The following is a 19,669-nucleotide window of genomic DNA, read 5'->3' on the forward strand; positions in this document are numbered from 1 at the left end:
GATACAACCATTAAAAATTACATCACAGAGAATAGTTAATAACATCAAAAAAAATAGTATATACAGCATGGTCCCATTTATCAATTAATCAATACATTTATATATGGCTAGAAAATATTCTCTCAATTATGAATGGAGATATCTGAGTAGTGAGTTAATGGGTAGTAGTAATTTTCTTTTTCTTTTGATTTTCATTATTTTCAAACTTGTTGTATTTTAAAGATCTATATGTTTTCTAAATGTTTATACTTTAAAAGTTATTTTTAATTCCTACCAGTTTTATTCTCAGGGTGTTTTCATATCAAATATCTACAATATTTAAACTGAAGAAACAAAAAGCATTAATGACTCTGTTCAAACTATTCTGGATTAATCAAAGGTATAGAAAGCATGCCACTGAAGATTGGGAGGCATTATTGCCCAGATATATTTAATGATTTGAGTTGTGTGAGAGATGAAATCCCAATGATTAAAATAAGATAGGAAAAATTTGTGTTGAATCTTATGGTCTTTAATCATTCAAAGTCATGACAATATCATCACAATCCCTTTTGGGGAAAATAGAATGACAAAATCCAACCTTGTTAACTATGAAAACTATTCAGTATGGCCTAGATAGAAATATTTATTTAGCTAATTTAAGAAGCCTACCATGTTTAAATTCATAATTGCAATATGTGTCAAGTGAATTCTCTGGAATTCAATTTCTTCATCTGTAAAATAAGAATAAGCACATCTACCCCAATTATCTCAGAAGGTTTGGAGAAGTTTTGGGGAAGAATAAAATTGTACAGAAGGGATGAAAGGATTTAGAAGAGGAACCAAAGTTTATACAAATGCAAGGTGTTTATTACATTCAAGAAAGAAAATTACAAGCAGTCAGTGAATAGAAGTTGGTTCCACAATTCTTTGAGTTGGAGCAGAATACCATGCTAATATGCCTAATATGTCTTTTTATTACATGACTTCTCATAGACCCTGAGTCAATCCATGGAATTGAATCAGAATCACATAGAACACTATTCTAGAATTGTGTTTCATAGCAAGTGCCATTTTACTACATACAGAAAGTCAACTTCCCTGCCACCATTTTCTCATTTTTGGTAAGTAAAGATCAGCAATGAATTAATACCTCTTCCATCATCTCCTGGAGATGCTCAGTCAGGTCCAAATTCTTCTTGTAATCTGTCACAACTTTGTCAAACTCATCCACATGTTTTTGCAAATCCTTTATGGCCTCCAAAAGGACATTATTATTTGGATAATTTAAGAAAGAATCAGAAGTTTTATTCTCAACTTTTTCCATTTTCCTTTTCAAACCCTGTGCAAAAAAAAAATGCAATATCATTCTATTTTTATTTATAACACTATAGCAATTAAATATTGAGAAGAAAAGGCTGGAAAAACCTATGTAGCTTCCTCCGTTCTGATATGTTAAAATCATAATTATTACAAATGTATTTTGGAGGTAAAGGATTTTTCAATATTGAGTCAACATTCAGCAAACATAGAGAATTTACTATATACCAGGGTCTAGTCCAGGTTTTGAGAATGGTAATGTGATTACCAAAAAAAAAAAAAAAAAAAAAAGTATCAAAAATTGAATACTTGACCTCAATAAGCTCATTGTCTCCTGGGAAAGACATTCAAATAATCTAGTTGTTACATGTGATAATCAAGGCGAATATAAAGAAGAAGTTCCTTCAATGGGCCAGTACAAGAAGAGGAAGAGGGGTGTGTTGGGAGAAAGAATGGAAGCAGAGAGGGCTGGGTAGATTTGGCAGAAACCAGAAATCATTATAGAGCTCTCTCAATTTATTATATAAATATATGTCAATTTATTATATATTTTACACGAAGATCTTAATTGTTATAAAAATAGTGAACTACCTTATTAGTCCCCAAACTGTAAAAAACTCCAGGGCTGGGCATTTAGAATTGAAATGTAAAATGATTTTTCAATAATTGGAATAACATGCAAATGCACACACAGACACCGCTTGCTCATTACCTGTATTTTTTCCATATACATATCAACTTGTTGAATTTGATATTTAAGAGCCTTTGGATTCCGTGCTTTTTCATTCTTCTTGGTGTAATTAAACTTCAAATTGTTGAATTTCTTTTTGATATCTTTGAATGACTCTTTGAGCTGAAGTTCAATGAAAAGAAGGAGATGATTTCCTTAAAATAAGAACACTAATATTCACTTGTAATAAATCAAAATGTCTAAACACTTCAAAATATTCATAATCTTCAAAGTGTATTCAGGGTGATTTTTAATAAACATTTCCACGAGGTGGGCATATAATGTGAATATAAATATATCCTCCAAATATAAGTGATTATAAATGATAATACTTACTATATATTATAATATGTATTATAATATATAATATAATTATATAATATATAATCATAGTACTTTCGATTTTTAATTAGGATTATAGATACAGAATATTCCTTTGGCCTTCAAGCAAGAAAGTTTCTTACATATCATAGACTTTCAACAAGTCCAATTTTCTTATTTGCATTTATTTGTTGTTTTTTTCTATTCATTCGTTCTCTGTGTGCTAATTTTTGTCCTAGATCCCTCTTCTCCTAGCGCTTTCTTACAGCCGTCATGTAGAAATACATTAAGGTGCTGAGGAGCTGTTCATATTGCAGAGGTCAATTAAGTGTTGACATTAGACAACCTAGAATTTTACTAGAGTGGAAGAAGAGACCCAATATGAGATTTTGTAGGAAGAGAACTTTATTTTAATGAGCATTTTCCAGAAGAGATTTACCTCTTAGGGACGGGCCATTAACCTCAGAGGTCCTTCAAAAACAAAAAATAAAGCAACAGTTGCAGCCAGTAATGGCAAAACTAATTTGTGTATAAACAAAGTATATGTCTATGCATTGAGAATAGGATATAGATTATGACAGTCTTTTAAAACAGTTCAACTTTACCAGTGCACCAAAATTCTAAGCAGTCCAGTTCCATTAAACACACCACTTTCTGTGCCTTCTCTTTGTTCAAGAAGGATAAGTACATGGGTAGGCAACTCTTTCTTTATAAAACAGCAACCTTCTCATATTATATGGAGGCATTTAACAGTAAGAATGAACAATGTCATGGTTGATAAATTTGAGCTATGGTAAGAAAAATCAGAAAAACATTAAAATTCTTTTAAATGACAGCACACAAATTATTTGGGAGGAAATAAATCACTGTGCACATGCTAAATTTTAGACTTCTAATGCAGAAAACCATATTTTCCCTGGAAAATGCTTTCTCAAGATGTTCATTTCAAATTCTGCACACTGCGAAAACAAAACTCTGACCTCATCTTTCACACTTCTTGGTGACAATTATCTATAAAGTCGTAGCAGACTTGCAAACATGGAAATTATTACACTGATGCAATTTTTGCATCTGACAAACCTACACTTAATTGGTATTGTTTATTTTATATGGTAAATGAAATTGTTGAACATTAGTTTTAAGCTCCAAACTAAATCAAGCACAAGAAACCACATAAAATATTTTAATTGACAAATCAGTAATGTTCAGCAGCACTGAAAAAAAGCTATAGCATCAAAATTTGAAAACTATTTCTCTATTAGTGCTTAGGAAGATATTTTAAAAAACAGATTCAGATGGTGTATTTATGAAATAACCAACATCTATTTCATTTCTATGACATTCAAAGTTTAAATATGCATGTGTTTGATTTAGTGGCAAAGGACAAATGAGCTTAATTATGTGGGACTGAGATACAAAGGGAACTACATCCTTAGTTATTCACATATAACTTTGGCAGGAACTTTTTTTTCCCTCAAAGTCAGAATCTGTAATAATGACCATATCTGAGGGAGCCAGTAATTCTTGTTTTAAAAAAACATATTCTACCACTAACATTATCTGTTGGACAATAAAATTTAAATTCTTTTTTTTCCCTATAGGAACATTACATATATTATGAACTTCAATCTAGGGAAAAGAAGAGGGGTTCTGTCATCATCCTGATAACCACTGGATTACATCTGCTTATTTACATGGAAAAGATCAATGTCTATTTGAAAAGTTGTATGATGAATGGAGAAAGGCTAATCCTTAAGACTTTAATTCTAAACATGAAATTTTAAGTCTACTTGGAATTAAGAAATTTAAGACTGATAAATGATGAGTATGATTGTATTTCTGTTTGCTTCAGAATGTATGCCCTTCCACTGGAGATGATTTATAAGTTCAAAAAATGTAGGCATGTGAAATGGGATCAGCTTCTTTCTGACACATGAGCTCTCCTGATAAAAGTCATCAGTTACTGGAACTTTCTCTTTTGGTCCTACTGAAGTTCCATTTTAAATCTAAATCCCTGTGTCTTTCCCAGTTCAAATTCAGGACAACTGGAAGGAAGTATGCGTGAACTACCTTCAACAATAGAAAAATTTAGCCTGGCTTAATTTTCTTACCTGGACGTTCCAATATGAAAACTTAACTTCCCATATAATCCCCACATACCTTGTGGTCATATTTTTAAAGTAACTGAGTACCATGTTTGCCTGGCTTGGGTGTCATGGTTCATGCAGCTGTTTCTAACTTTAGTTAGCTTGTCAGCAATAGGGTATGGTGGCGATGGCAAAGACAAGTGCTCAGCTTAAACACATAAGCAAAAGAAAACACCCAAAGCCTGGGCCAAAATAAAGTTGTTTTATTAGAAATCTTTACAGCTACTCCATATTTGCCAAGGCATAAAGACATTAAGTAAATATTGTTTTGATTAGGAAAAAATATATTAAAACTTGAAACTGTAGTTCTTGTAAAACTAGTAGAATGAGCATCTTCACCAATTTCCCAGAGAGCAGAAAGCCCCCTCTTAGGATTAGAAATTAACAAGGCTTCTTTTGAGAAGAAGGAGAAGAGAAAGAGCCTGTCAAGAAGCAAGGCTGGCTTGCTATTCTTAGTCTTGACTAAGCTGGCTGAGGAGGCTTTGGCACAAGAACATACTATTTGTAAGTCTGTTGCTGGCAAGGCTAACTCATGGGAGGGACATGGGACATTTTAAAACTGGGGAATGAATTTAAAAAGAAAGTCTCCCCTTTGAATATGACACAGATTTGACCAGAAGCAAAAATACAGAACGGGTAATCAGTTTTCATTCTCTTAATGTCTACTTCATGAGTTTCATTTCTTGCCCACCATTTTGCCCACTCCAGAAGTTTTCTAATAGTCATTTTCAGTAACATAAGGGTGTAATGGTCACATCTCCTAGGAATGCCTGTTTTCGAAATGAAGGCACCCAAAGACTCATAATTGAACCCAAAGGATTTGACACAACTATTAATGGTAGAATGTTAAGTCTTAGTACTGTAGATATCTTGGGACATGACTTTCTTGGCTTTCTCCCATTCAGCAACCATGACTCTGTTCTTCCTGGGGGAGTCAGTCTTGTGGTGGCAGAAAATGGGGCAGCTTGTAAAGAGAAAACAGTTGTTCCATTTGTAATTGTAGATGACAGCATGTCTCAGTAATTAGTATTGTATTCACTCTGCAAGCTCATGATATCTTTCTTAACTTTTATGACCTGGATACGACAACTATGGTTTTAAACTTCAACTGTCTATATTCTTTAGGCATATTCCACATAGTAATATTTTCCATATTTTAAGCCACACATTTTAAAAAGATTTTAACCATATGGAATAGAGGGTTTTGAAACAAATTATGATCTTTCCTATCCTCTGAAACATACCACCCAAATGGACTCAATTCCATATAATAATGAACCCTCAACAGGATGGAGCCTGATTAACAAGCAGCTGTGACGATGGAGCCTCACAGGCTTTAATTCTCTCTGAACTGTCTCCTGAAGATTCTTATGGCCTGGCACATGGTAGTCACATTAAAGGTTTGTTGAGTGGAGATAATTTATTTTTTTTAATGGCGAATTAGTGTTATCAACTTGGGAAGTAACTATTGTCTGTACTATACCACAGTGCTGCCTGGAAGGGAGTTTTGCCCCTCTACACAAGACCTGTTTCTGCTTCCTTTCCTGGTAGCAGGCAGGTGTCTGTGGTCACTTTGTCAATGGCAAAGTGCTATACAAAGTCCAGTGGTTTCGGTTTTATTATACAGGTATGCATCTGTAGCAGTGCCATTCCCCTATAATAATTTACTTCTTCTAATCTGATTTGTATCCCTGGAATTCAGATGACCAACTTATCCAAGATGATAAAAGAAGTCTTGTAACTGGAGCACATGATTCTGACACATTCCTTTTCTGCTTACTTCCTGATGGGTAAGGTGTTACTATAGTGGAAATATTTTAAGGCTAAGCAATATAATTATCTGTAAGCTTCTGTCTGAAAAATTATTTTTAGTAAACAGATGCCAACCCAATTCTGTCATTCTATCCTTTTTCATCAAAGTAATTGTTTGTGACCCATAATATGTGCCTCTAGTTACAAATTTCCCCCATTAACAGCATATAAATATAAAGGCAATTTTTTTGGTCAGGTTGTAAGAAGAAAACATGCTCAATAGTAACTTATTACATTTCTAAATTTAGATGTGTAAAAAATGAGTAACTAATGATGCTCCTTATATAGTGTATGAAATGATAAAAAAAAAAAACTAATACTTTACCCAAAGATAATCAAAGCAAAAGACCACAGTTTCTTTGTCTGTAAGAAACATCGCATCACATAAAAAAATCAAATTAAGAGCACCTCCCATTATTTTGCCATGAGGTATGGGGTCCTTTTCTAAAGATCCTAAGTGCGGCTAAGACCACGTAAGTTAACCTCGACATAGTTGAGACTAATTTTCATTGAAAAAACTGTAATAAACTGTGCTTTTATATCAGACCATACAAAGAATTTTTAACAGATATACCAGAAAATAGGGATATAAAAAGAAAGCACAGAAAAAAGAAAGATATATTAATGTCAGACCACGCAGTGCTTGAATGTGACCAAAACATTAAGTGGATGGTGAATTCAGAGTTTAGCAAGTGACAAGTGTGCTGGTTCCTAATAAATGTTCTTGTACCCCTCTTCTCATCCGAAAAATGAAGGTATTGGACTAGACAACCTCTAAAATCAATTTCAACTCAGAGCCTGTGAACTTCCAAGAAGCACTTTAAATACACTGGAAGCACAGCAACATGTTTTAAAATCAGCTAAAGATATAAAATGTTATGCTTGATCTAGTTCCCTGGCAGGGTATCTGGCTTTTTTTATACACAGTTAAAAAAATTAGTGTAACATACCACTTTTAATTTTACATAATGTTTTAGGTATCTATACCCAAAGACTAGTAATGATAACAAAAATAATGTCTGGATGTCAAATATTATTATCACTGTGATATGTGGCCATCTGTTCATGCTCTGACCTTCACAATTCAAACTAGGATACGCGCATATCTTCATTTTACTAATGGGCACTGAAATTTTCCTTCTGATTATTTTCCTGTTAGGCTTGTCTTGGGTGGAACGCCCAGCGTGCGGCTGCTACAGTGACATGCTACTATATTTCCACAAGAAAGAGAAAGAGGAAAGGACTAGAGAGTTTCAAAGATCCTATAATGTGAAACTGTAACTTGATCAAAGATTAGTTGGGTTCAGAGGAGAAACAATTGGGGAGAATACTTCTCTTAATATTTGAGAGCATGTTAAAGTGATATCGGATTCCTAAATCAAATCCCCACGTATCTAGTTGCTCATTCCTACTACGGTACAGACAATCCCCAGGCGTCCCTACTGTGCCTGGCTAGAAGGGACATCTGTTGTCCTGGCTGGCTGCCTCCCCACACAGAGTCATCATGAGGCAGTCCCTGAAAATAGAACCACTCAGGGCAGGGCCTGGAGGGGGGTGTTGGGCTCCATAAATGCCACAGCACTTGGGAAATGAAATCTGAGCAACAGGGATCTGGGAATAATCCTTGGCAGGCCCACTTGTGCTTTCAGTAAGTGTAGATCGAACCATCACTAAAGGGAGGGAGATTTTCAGCAAGACAAGAGTATATATAAAAAAAACCCAACAATAACAAAAACAAAAACAGAAAGAAAAGATACCTTTGGGGAAAGACTGTAAAATATTCGTGCCATGGCTGCTGAATCCAGATTTTGTAGCCTTGGGGAGAACAACTGCTCTCCAGCCATTTTCCTTAACAAAACCTTACAGATTCTTATTACTGATGGAAGTGTGAGCTGGGTCAACAACACAGTGGAAGTGTGTAGTGTGGAAGTGTAATGATGGAAGAAACCATTCTACCACATACAGGGCAGGCTGCACTGGGGTTTTCATACGGATGAGTTAATGAGTCTCTTGCCAGAGTTGACTCCCTGGAACACAGACTATAAACGCTGCAGTCCTGTGACACACTGCTAAAAGGAAAATCACTGTTAGATGTCAGTTCCCATTTCTCTCCTGCTGAACGGGATCTGAGTGGTCTCTGGTGCCCCCTCCTCTCACTTTCCCCCAGCCATGCCCCCTTCCTCTCTTCCTGTACTGCCTGTGGTCCAAAGGCGCACTCTAGAACTAGTCCACCATTAATGTTCAATTACTCTCACGTTCCGACTTTAGTCTATGCTTTAATGCTGTTTGATAATATTGATACTTGCAGGCCTAGATTGTGTAAACTGGGCATAAACAAAATGTTTTAGCAGGTTCACCACCTCCCTTTCCTCCACCCTCTTTCCTAGTGGACTGATGCCTAATGGACTCAGAAACATTTTGCTCTAAATGGAGTTAAATCTGGAATTACGGTTACCTTTGTGTTCTGCTGTCAATTTCCAGTCAAGAACCCTGTCCTGATCTGGGGTTTTTTTTTAGCCAGAAAAAGTAAGCCTTTGAAAGGAGAACTTAGCTAGGGGGAGGGTGGTGATTATGGTTCAAGAAGTGTCTGGGGTGGGGCTGGGGGTTAGAGTTATGGGGGGAAGAGGAATTAAGTGTGTGTAGGGGGGTGTGGACGTGGAGGACCACTCTCAGCTGTTACGTGTTTTTCTCTAAGAGTTGCTTTGACAGAAAATCCACTTAGTTTGAGTAAATATGAAACCACCAATTTCACCTTGGTGACAATACTCTGTAAACCTCTGAAGGAAAGAGTCTGCTCCCCTGGACCTTAGCACCCCTTCACGAGTCAATGGTACTTAAATAGGATCCCCGCAGGCTGGAGCTGGCCGCTGTGGGACAGAGCCACCCTTTCCTCTGTGCTCTCAAAAAGCTGTAGGCACTCAAGCAAACAGCTGCTATGAGGATTTGAGTAAAAAAAAAAAACAGTAATATTCATTCTAGGTGTCCCTATGTATTGATGACATACTGACTTCAACAATTTGGGGACTGTTCCGTTTACTCAAATTTCCTTAGCCACTGAGGCCACTGTCTGGTGGATTAAAGGACAGAGAGAAGAGAGTTCCCTGATCCATGGTGTGTGTGTGTTTGTGTGTGTGGATGGATGGGTGCATTGACTGTCAATGTGTCCCTTCTCACCCCCCTCTCCCACCTCGTTTATCTCGTCTCTCGTGGTGCAATACTCCAAGCTGCGGGACAGGGACCGCTCGTGTGCCTCAGCTTTGGCACGCCAGTTCACATTGTCCCTCTCAAGGGTCTCCAGCTGCTGCTGTAGGTTCTTTGCAGAAATATTAGAGCAGTTCTAAAAACAAGAGTAGTGGAAGCGACAAAAGGAACGAATGAAACATCAAAGAGACAAATACGCTATTTACCTGCATTATGAAACTCAGAAATGATGTTTTTTTAAAAAATAGGCCTCCTGATTTATTTTTACCTTAAGCCTATGTGAATGTAATTATTTCAGAAAGAAAGCAGACACCCAACATTATGAGAAAGGCAAACCATTACATTTCCAGTCTTGAATGTCTAGTTTTGATGATTTGCCCATCACACCCAACTCCACAGAGACATCATTCATTATAAGGTATAATTTTTACCTCAAAAGGCATAAAATATGCATTAGAAACATTCAGCTTCTGCCCTATAATTTTCCTGTCAACTTGAGCTTAACCTCAGTTTCATTATGCAAGTGCTCCAATCTCCACTCAGTGCTGAGGTGCTGCTGGGCCAAGGCCAAATGTGGATTGAAGAACAATTTACATTATTTGTGCAAAGCAAGGCTCCTTGCTTTCTTTTTTCCTTTTAAAATACATTCAATAATAAAATCAAACTCCTTAAAAAAGAAGTTTTTCTTGGTAAACATATATTCTATTAACAGGGACAGGTATCTTATATTTCTATGTCTATCAGTTAAAAAACAAAAACAAAAACAAAAACAAAACCCCAAACTATAGGTTCATAGCACTCCAGATAGGTTAGAGGATATCCTAAATGAACTTTAAAGTAAAATCGGCCATTATAATTTTATTAATGCTATACATACTGGTGAAAATAAACACAATCTTTTTTTCCCTACAAATTAGAAATATGGAGGGTTTCTTAAAAACCAGAGCCCAGTGTATTATTTATGAATTTTGACCTGGAAATAGTTCCTTCTATTTTAGGCTCCTCTACTGAAGTCAGCCCAGTGGCCGAAAGCAGATCCAGCGGTCAGTGCCCAGAGCCTGGGGTGGAGCAGGAGGTCTGGCCTCCTCCATTCTCGGCTTCTTGGCAGTGTCCTGTCACAGTGGATAAAGCAGCCATTTTCTCTGGGCTTCAGATTCTTCATCTATAAAATGAGGGTCTGGGCCACATGGTCTTTAAGATCCCTTCCAGGTTTGAAATGCTAATGGAGCTTTGTCTGATAGAAATATGATGTGAGCCACAGAAGCAATTTTAAAATTTTTTAGCAGCTGTATTAAAAAATTGAAAAAAGGTGAAGTTAATTTTCATAATATATTTTATTTAACCAATACATGTAAATGTCATTTGACATGTACCCAATTTTTTTTAAATATTAGGTATTAATAAGAATTTTTTCATTTTATACTAAATCTTTGTAATCAGGTGTGCATTTTGCACTCAAAACATATCTCCATTCTGTTGCTAAATTTTTATCAGAAATACTTGATCTGTATTTATTTCATAAAATTTACAATTTAAAAGTGTGGACTCACATGCTTGAGTTGTTCCCAAGATACTTAAATGTTTTCCAATGACTGTATTGAGTTTCAGTTTTGAAATTTAAGTTAATTAAAATTAAAAGTTCAGTTCCTTGCTGCATGAGCCACATTCAAGTGCTAAAAAGTCAACTATTGTTTGGACAGCACCGCTCTAAAACAGAAATATTATTTTAGTTTTAATGTTAGCGTAAGGACAAATATACGAAACAAGCCTTTATATTCAGATTTTGTCCTTAAAAAGTTTTTCTTGGTTACTGGTGGTGGAAACTAACCATAAATAACTACACCTCAATGGTGTAACGTATTTTTAATTTAACATGTACTAGACAATCTGCCAGGTATCTTTCAGGTGATAGCCCAAGTCCCAGCCGTAATGGGATAGAGTGGCTTACAGGCCTCTGCACTGAGGAGATGATGTCCACCCCCAAGGAGACGGCCAGCCCATGGAGATGGTCTATCTGTGCCTGCTTTTCCCGAGAGCGGCTGAGGTCAATCAGAGCAGCATGCGCATCTCCCAGTTCTTTCGGCTGCTCGAGAAATTCCAGTTCTCTTGATTTGAGGAGACGTCTCAGCTGGAATTTAGGACATTAACCATTAACCTGGGTTTTATATTTTTAAAAATACTTTAAAGGTAGATTTTTTGTCAAGGTCTGTTTCCTACAGCATATTTTAGTAGCTGGTCAAAAGCTGCCCAACTCATCCATAATTATTAGTGACATAGTCAAATAAATGTGACAATGTTGTAAATCAACAGGGTAAAATTGAGGGGCTAACATTGTCAGGTTTACTAAAGAAGAAACCATTCTTTATGGTTGTGTTGGTTTGAAACTGTTATGTACCACAGGAAAGACTACGTTCTTTTAATCCCCTCTTGTGGGTGCAGACTTATTGTGGGTGGGTTCTTTTGACTGGCTTGTTTCTGTGGAGGTGTAACCACGCCCTTTCAAAGTGGGTCTTAATTAGTTTACTGGCATCCTCTATGAGAGGATAAAAGGTAGAGACATTTTGAAGAGAGCTGAGAGAGATGTTTGGAGATGCAGACAGAAAGATGTTTGGAGATGCTAAGCTAAGAGATGAAGCCCAGAGTCTGCCCCGGAGAAGCTAAGTGAGAACCCACAGATGCTTAAGGAGAAAGCCACTGGAATCAGAAGCTGAAAGCAGTGCAACCCAGGAGCAAAGGACCAGTAGATTCCAGCCATGTTGCCTTCCCACCTGATAGAGGTGTTCCAGATACCATCAGCCTTTTCCTCAGAGAAGGTATCTAACTCTTGATGCCATTATTTGGACATTTTCATGGCCTTAGAACGGTAGATTTGTGAACTAATAAACCCCCATTGTAAAAGCCAATCCATTTCTGGTATATTGCATTTCTAGCAGCTTTAGCACACTGGAACAATGGTCATATCCTGATCTTAGCAAGTTCTAGGTCCATATTCTGAGCAAATTCAGAAGGCTTTTTAAAAGGGATATCATTACGCCTATTTTGGGTTAATAGAGGGCTAGTAACTATGACTTTTTTAGAAAAACAACCAATAAATAAATACTTATTGAGAAATTCACCATGTCAGAAACTTGGGAGACAAAGAAATTGAATTTGGTTTCTGCCCCCATAGAATTTACAACTTGAGTTAGGGAAAAACATGCTGTATTTATCAAGAAGTAATTAAGAATCAAGATTATGAAAATGCTAGACGTGTAGAACAAGCAATGGGAGCTCTAGGAACTTAAAGAAAGAGAAGTCACTCCAAACGAGGTAGGATCTCTGGGAGGAGGAACAGGTTCTACATGGAACAGAGGAGAAAGGAGGCCCTGTCAGGTTAAGGGCAGCCGAGTCACGCTTGAAGCTAGGAACGTGTGCCCTGTCTGAGGAACAAAGAAGAGCTCAGTTTGGCGGGAACAGAAGGGAGCATAGTAGAGAGAAGTTTGGGGCCACACTGTATAACTATATAACTTGGTCTTTATTAAACAATAATTTTTTAATGTCATGGTTTATAACTCAGGATCTTTCACACATTCATTACAAGTCTCACCTCCTCCTTGACTTGGTGGAACTGGACTACCTTGTACAGGATATCGTCATAATCTTGGATTCTCTCTTTCTGCTTTTGATGGAGGTGAATGAGGTCCTTCAGTTGTTGAGACTTCTCTTTCACAGGGGCTCCTTTACCACGTAACTCTTCTGATACTTTTATAATGTACTGAACCTCATCATGCAGTTGCTAAAAAATGTAAAGCAATAAAGGGAAACTAGATAGCTTTTAGAGAGCTTTTTACTTTACAACTGACAATATGAAGATCTAAGTAACAAATCAATCTCTCATTTGTTAAAAAAAAAAATACTTATGTATGAGTTCCTTAAAATTCCAGACATTGTGCTTGATGCTAGGGATACATATTCCATCCCTAATCATTTCAGAAATTTTAAAAAAATTGTGAGCAATGCAAAAAAAAAAAAAAAAAAAGCTTTTTATTAAAATGGACATAGTACAAGTTTCAAAGCTAGGTAGTAAAATGAAGAGTACTGTTTCTCAGACATACCAAATATTCTAGTAGACTGTTTAGGTAAATGCATGTTGGAATATTTTATGAGGCCCATAATCATCTCTGATATTTAATACAGACTACAATCAGGTGGTGTGGTAAGAATAGCAAGAGATCACAATTATTAAAATATAGTGGGGGAATTACTTGTCCCGTGTGATAAAAGAATGATCAGAACAAACTATCAGCTGAACAGCACAGTAGATATGCAGCTTTAAAGGCAGTCACCTGAAGTCCACAAATAGCCACCACATGTAGGGAGGGATAAATCACCTTCCTTTTTGTTCAGCACTGCTCAGATATCCCTTACAGGATTCCATACCCAGGGGTAGAATTTGCGAAGGGTGGACAGATTAAAGAGGGAGTTACTAAAATTTCATGCATGGGTCTTCTATCAAAGATAGAAATAATGGAAATGATTTATGCCAAGGAGATAATTTGCAGACAAAGGACCTAACAAGGGTCTTCAAGTTGAAATTAGGCAAGTGGACCTCTAATATATGCACATCACAGCGAAAGATCTAGAGATGCTTGGTAATGGTCCCTGACTTAGAGGAACACACACGTACACACACACACGCACACATGCAGTGCAAACATACAAAGCATAAAACACAGGGTAAATCACAGAAACTGACATGTAAGCCAGTGAAGACATTTTCTAGGAATTTGAAGGAAAGAATTTGAAGGAAATTCACTGTGGGCTACAATGGTGTGTGTGTGTTGTGAGAGAGTATTATATGATACATCAGTTTTGTCTTAAAGGGACCTACAATTAGATATTCCGTAAAGGAATCTTCAACTGTCTGATGCTGGGATTCTTTAAAATCAATACTTAAGAAGTAGTGACAGACAGAAACACAGGTATATTAATTTTGCAGCCAAAACAAAAAAACAAAAACAAGAATCCAGGCAACCATTTTTGGCAGGGTCTCAAGTTTTGGAGAGGCAGGAGGTGGGGGGTGTGGAATGTGTTAAACAGTCAGGGCCCAGGAACATGACTCATTGTTTTCTCTCTCATACCACTGTGCTCCTGACCCGGTGCTCTCTGAGAGGATGAACAGGAGAGCTCAGCAAAATTCCTGGGACGGTTGTGGGAACCTTAGACGTCTGTGGGAACAGGGCCATCACTGTGGCAGTTTCAGCGGCTGGGGGCAGCATATCCTCTGCACCAGAAGCTGCCCATCCTTGTTCTGAGATCCCCCAATCTAAAACATGCCTATACTCCCTAGGAAAATAATTAGTTACTATATATGATATATGATAAATAACCAAATGATTTACCAAGAAAATCATTTGATGCAAATTAAAATAATCAAAGATATAAAATATACTAAGGACATTTTGTAGCCTGAATGTTGGTATATCATTAAATACAGAATAGTGCAGAAAAGCAGAAAGAAAATTGTGTTTTACACAATACTTTTGTTTAAAAATTGTAATTTACCATCCTATTAAAATTAATTAGGTAAATCACAAGAGAACATTTTCAAAGCATAGTCCATTCTCCCAAGTCCAGCAATCTATTTCTTCACCTGGAACTGAGGCTTCATTTCATTCCATTTTTTTCGTAGATCTAAAATGGTCTGGAGGTTCCCTCCAAGGTCAAGGGCAGACACAGGCATAAGTGCTTCCTGCAGAAGTTTTAAGTTGTGAGTAGTCTGAAATAAACATGGAATCGTTATGTGCATGTTTTCTTTGACACTGCCAGCAAACATAGTTACAACCATTTTAGTGATGACTCACGTCATCAAAATTTTCAATCCTCATGAAGACACTCACTACCTCAAGTGAGCTTGTGGTTCTAAACCATCAGAGAACAAAAAGGCCCTGGGTTTCCCTTACCTTCTTCAGTTGCTCTTTGAATGCTCCCCACCATTGTTTCACAGGCTTGCTTTCAGTGGTTTTAAGTTGCCATGCCACCCGAAGGCGGGTCAGTTCTTCCCTTTGTGCCTTCTGGTTTTCAATAGTGTTCTCCATAATATGCACTTCATTTTTCACATTTAATATCTCGTTCTGTTTTGCCTGTTAAATTGATAATCCATGTAACTGCTTTTCTTTCCCAAGAGATAAAACATCTTTGCATACAGCTATTTTAGGAGGCAAAACATTTTCTCACAGTCAAAGCAGAGTGTGCAGTTCTGATATTCAAACAAGTCTGAATTCCATGTGTGGAGGTGCAGTTAGGCTCTCTCAACCATTCTATGCTGGATGTGAAGTCCTGAGGTCTTCAAGACCCCAGTGGTGTTTGTATTCCCCCTTAATTTTGCAGCAAGATTATTATTGTGATTATTTCCTGGGGTTTGAGGGAGTGATTTCGTAAGTGCTAGGATCCAGAAATTTTGAAATTAAAAATTTTAATGTATAAAGTTTAATGTGTACCCCATCTTTTATTTTAACAAACCCATTGGAATATGTCAAAATCTCGGTATCAGGGAATATGAGGGGGCATATTTTTCTGGACTTCTGTTTTTTCTTAAAAACTATCCAGTTGTCCATATCACAGTTATTTTAAATTTCCCTTGTGAGCAGTTCCTCAAGTTTCTGACTTTTATCAGAACTGAAATGTGTATCTAAATATTTCTGTATTCATATTTTCATCATGTACCAGAAGCTCTCATACTCTAAATCCAAAGACTCTGCTTCCCAACTTCCACATTTTCTGGCTGACTGATAAGTAATCTTTCAAAACAAAGATTTTGAACAAGGGATATTCACTTGGAGGCAAAGGATAAGAGCGAAAAAGAGTAAGACCATGTGCTCTATATTCTGTGTAAATATCAAAAATGTAGAAGAATTTTTTTTGTAAAAACAATGATTTTACTTTAATGACCAGCCTTTCCTTATAAATTCTTGATTTTTTCCAAGCAGCAAAAATATATGTGGATTCCTATAATCAACATGACAGCTAGGAAACTAAAAGTTGGGACCTTTTAGACTGTAGTTAGAAGACATTGCCATGAAGTGTAACAAGACATTTTATGTAATATGACACCTTATTTTAAAATTATTTAAAATGACATTAATATTGCATATTTATATTTTTATATTATTTGAGATATTATTTAATAGTAAGAGTTGCAAAAATATTAGCATGTCTTAAATGAGAGTTCCCCCTAGAATTTGAGGATTTAGTAATAAAATGATATAGTCTATAATTTTGATTAACTAGATTCAATATTTTATGAAAGATATTAGATAACTACAGCAGGAACCCACCCCAAATCATATTTTGTATCTATGCTATAAATAGAGTTAGAGTAGCTTTTACATCTTATTAATAAACTATTAATGAAAATTTAATGTAAGGTATAATTTAATGTAATCTTGGAAACTGTAACATGTCAATGACAAACAGAAAGGTATGATGACCTGAAGTCTAGAACAGAGAGAGCTATAGTAGAATTTGTAGATGCCTAACTAGCAGGATCTAAGGAAGAGTGATCATGTATTTAGCAGACTTAACTATTTTGCCTCTCAGGAAGGTTAAATGATTTTCCCAAGTTCTAGTGAATAAATACCTTCTATTCATTATACTTCTTTGTCAGGGATGGAAAATTCTGTCATTACCCATAGTCCCTACAGATCCGTGCACAATGAATGGTCTTCTGATATCTTGCTTTCCAGTTGTCTTGATACCCAGGATAGCAGACTTGGTATTCACCACTATAAATTAATAAATTGGCACTTTCATCAAGAAGTCTTCCAGGGTTTTGATCTGAATTTGTTTCTCCAATCTTGATCTCAATTTCAAGCTTGAAAATACGAGTCATGAATAACCCAAACAAGAGCAAAACACTCAACTGAAAATGTAAGCTGGCCCTCATCCTTCTTAACTATCAATCAAACCACATTTCAACAATAATTTTTGTCTAGAAGCCTAACTGTCCAAAATATATGAAGAGAATTAAAAATGTGTTTTACTTGCTTTATCAACAATTTTATTTCTCAGAATGTTGCTGAGCCAATAAAATGAACTACTAAGTGGGCCTTAATTCTTACCAATAAGGAGGAACTTACCTAACATCTGGCAGGGATAAAGACCTCAGAACAAAGTGACTGCATGATAATGTCAAGGAAAGAGAACTCTGAGTAGTAAAACAAACACTATTTCTGAGCATTCTAATTAGGCATTGGTATTATGATAACCTAAGCTTATTTAGAGCTTAGATATAAAATATTATTTTGGGTGGGTTCCTGCTATAGATCTTAAAACATGAAAATCTGACCATACAAACTTTAACATTCTAAATAAGTAATAAAGGACTTCTGTTTTCTGAATACTATGGAGTAGCTGGTGGCAGATCAGTGCATCTGCTTAGAACAAGTGAACAAGCCAGATAAAATGTAGAAAGTGTCCATTTGAAGACAGCAGAGAGCTGCTGACGCAACAGAACCAGAAGGACCCGAGGGGGTGAGGATCACTTTATGACAGCGACAATCCTGTGCACTAACAAGGGGCTGATAATTGGGGCTTTACCAGGAAGACAGAAACCAGCCAAGATTTTGGCAGACATGTGGAGGCTTCAAGCACACAGCTGGTTTTCCCCTAAGGACACTGACAAAATGCTGAGGCTATGCAGGACAATGGCTTAAAAACCTAAGCAAAAAGCCCCTGAAAAGAAGAGGGAAGGTTTTCGGTAGTTTCCCAAAACAAGGACTGGAGTTTGGAACTTGCCAGGGGCAGAGGCATCAGAGAATGCAGCAGGCTCTAAGTTGAAAACTCTGGAGAGCCTGAGGTGACCCAGAGATAGACGGAGTCTTACTTATAAGGACAACACTCCATATTCAATTCCACACAGCTCCTGACTGGATTAAGTTAACTCCCACCAATTCAATTGCCTAGGGAAAGAAGGGTGAGGCTTTCTAGAAGAAGCTAATACCATCTGGAGCCCATACAATTTTTTATGCATAATGCTTGGCATTTGATAAAATTTTCACTAGGCTTGCCAAAAGGCAGGACCACATGACTGGAAATCAACAGAAAAAGTAGAGAATACAAACAGCTCCAGATTCAGCCATTGGAGATAGTTGACACGCACTTTAAAATACCTATCACTGATATGTTCAAGAAACTGTAGGAAAAATGGAGAAAAGAGAGGATGAGAAAGATAATTTCATCCAACAATTTTAATCTAATAAAAAAGAACCAATTGGAAATTTGAGAACTATAAATTAAAATTTCTTAGATTAAATTTAGTGATAAAAAGGATAGACAACCAGAAATGTAGTTTGTAAATACTTGAATCCCCTTATGACAGAAAATTAGAAAAGTACACAATCAAAACATGGAAGAAGATGTACTGAACCAAGTAAAAATTTTAAATATGTATAAGTAAATATAATATCAAAGCAACGAATGTTTCAAATGAAAGATAACTTGGTTTCGTTTTTTTTTTTTTTAAATAATAAAGCACTAGTATAAAATAGAAACAGAAGGAAATTACTTAGTAGGGATTCTCTGGTATTAGATAAATTTGAGCTATCAATGAGTATTATATTTCCATATAGATTTAACAAGAATGGTCTTCAAACAACAAAGTTTGAAACAAAAAAGAGAGAGAGAATTGTAGCTCAATGGAGATAAGGGAATAGATACACAGAACCTAACCCTTCTAAATGAATTCAAGGCTCCCGACTGAAATTGGTCACATCCTAGTACTGAGAAAATAATAGATGTCAATTACTATTGAAAATCCACACAGAAAATAGGAGAAAAGACAGAAAAAGGAAAATGCCTTGATTTTCAAGAGGAGAAAAGGATAGGTTACACAATTAACAGATTGGTAGCCTAGACTTCACATGGAAAACCAGTGCAATAAATTAATCATTTATCAATTTGTAAGCATTTGGGGAAGAAAGCCTCAATCACTAGGAGTCAACCTGATTTATGCCAAATTCTATTTATGAATTGATAGATACTAGGTAGGAGTACCTGCTTTTGAGCAGTGTATTTGAGAACATCCCTCCCTTATAGACTTAAGAATAAGATTGTGAAATAGTGGTTGAATTAAAGTACTACTGGGAGCACTCATGATTGTTTAAAAAACTGGTTAGTCAAC

At 36.3% G+C, this 19,669-nt stretch overlaps 1 protein-coding gene across 9 annotated transcripts in view; it reads right to left on the minus strand.

Annotated features, from left to right (window-relative positions):
• CCDC141 (coiled-coil domain containing 141) overlaps window positions 1–19,669 on the minus strand; it is a 232,839-nt gene that overhangs the window by 19,754 nt on the left and 193,416 nt on the right. For 4 of the 9 annotated variants that reach the window (XM_037848536.1, XM_037848537.1, XM_037848538.1 and 1 more), the window contains 7 exons: window positions 15,453–15,632; window positions 15,143–15,268; window positions 13,097–13,285; window positions 11,459–11,638; window positions 9,497–9,646; window positions 2,012–2,152; window positions 1,133–1,321 (listed from right to left, as the gene is read on the minus strand). In XM_037848536.1, the coding sequence (XP_037704464.1) occupies window positions 1,133–1,321; window positions 2,012–2,152; window positions 9,497–9,646; window positions 11,459–11,638; window positions 13,097–13,285; window positions 15,143–15,268; window positions 15,453–15,632 (1,155 nt within the window). Of the gene's footprint in view, window positions 1–1,132; window positions 1,322–2,011; window positions 2,153–2,494; window positions 8,379–9,496; window positions 9,647–11,458; window positions 11,639–13,096; window positions 13,286–15,142; window positions 15,269–15,452; window positions 15,633–19,669 lie in introns of those variants that run through there. The other 5 variants (XM_037848543.1, XM_037848542.1, XM_037848540.1 and 2 more) reach the window with 5 other exon arrangements.

The sequence above is a fragment of the Choloepus didactylus genome, chromosome 9 (assembly GCF_015220235.1).
Source record: "Choloepus didactylus isolate mChoDid1 chromosome 9, mChoDid1.pri, whole genome shotgun sequence".
In the NCBI taxonomy this organism is placed as follows: Eukaryota; Metazoa; Chordata; class Mammalia; order Pilosa; family Megalonychidae; genus Choloepus; species Choloepus didactylus.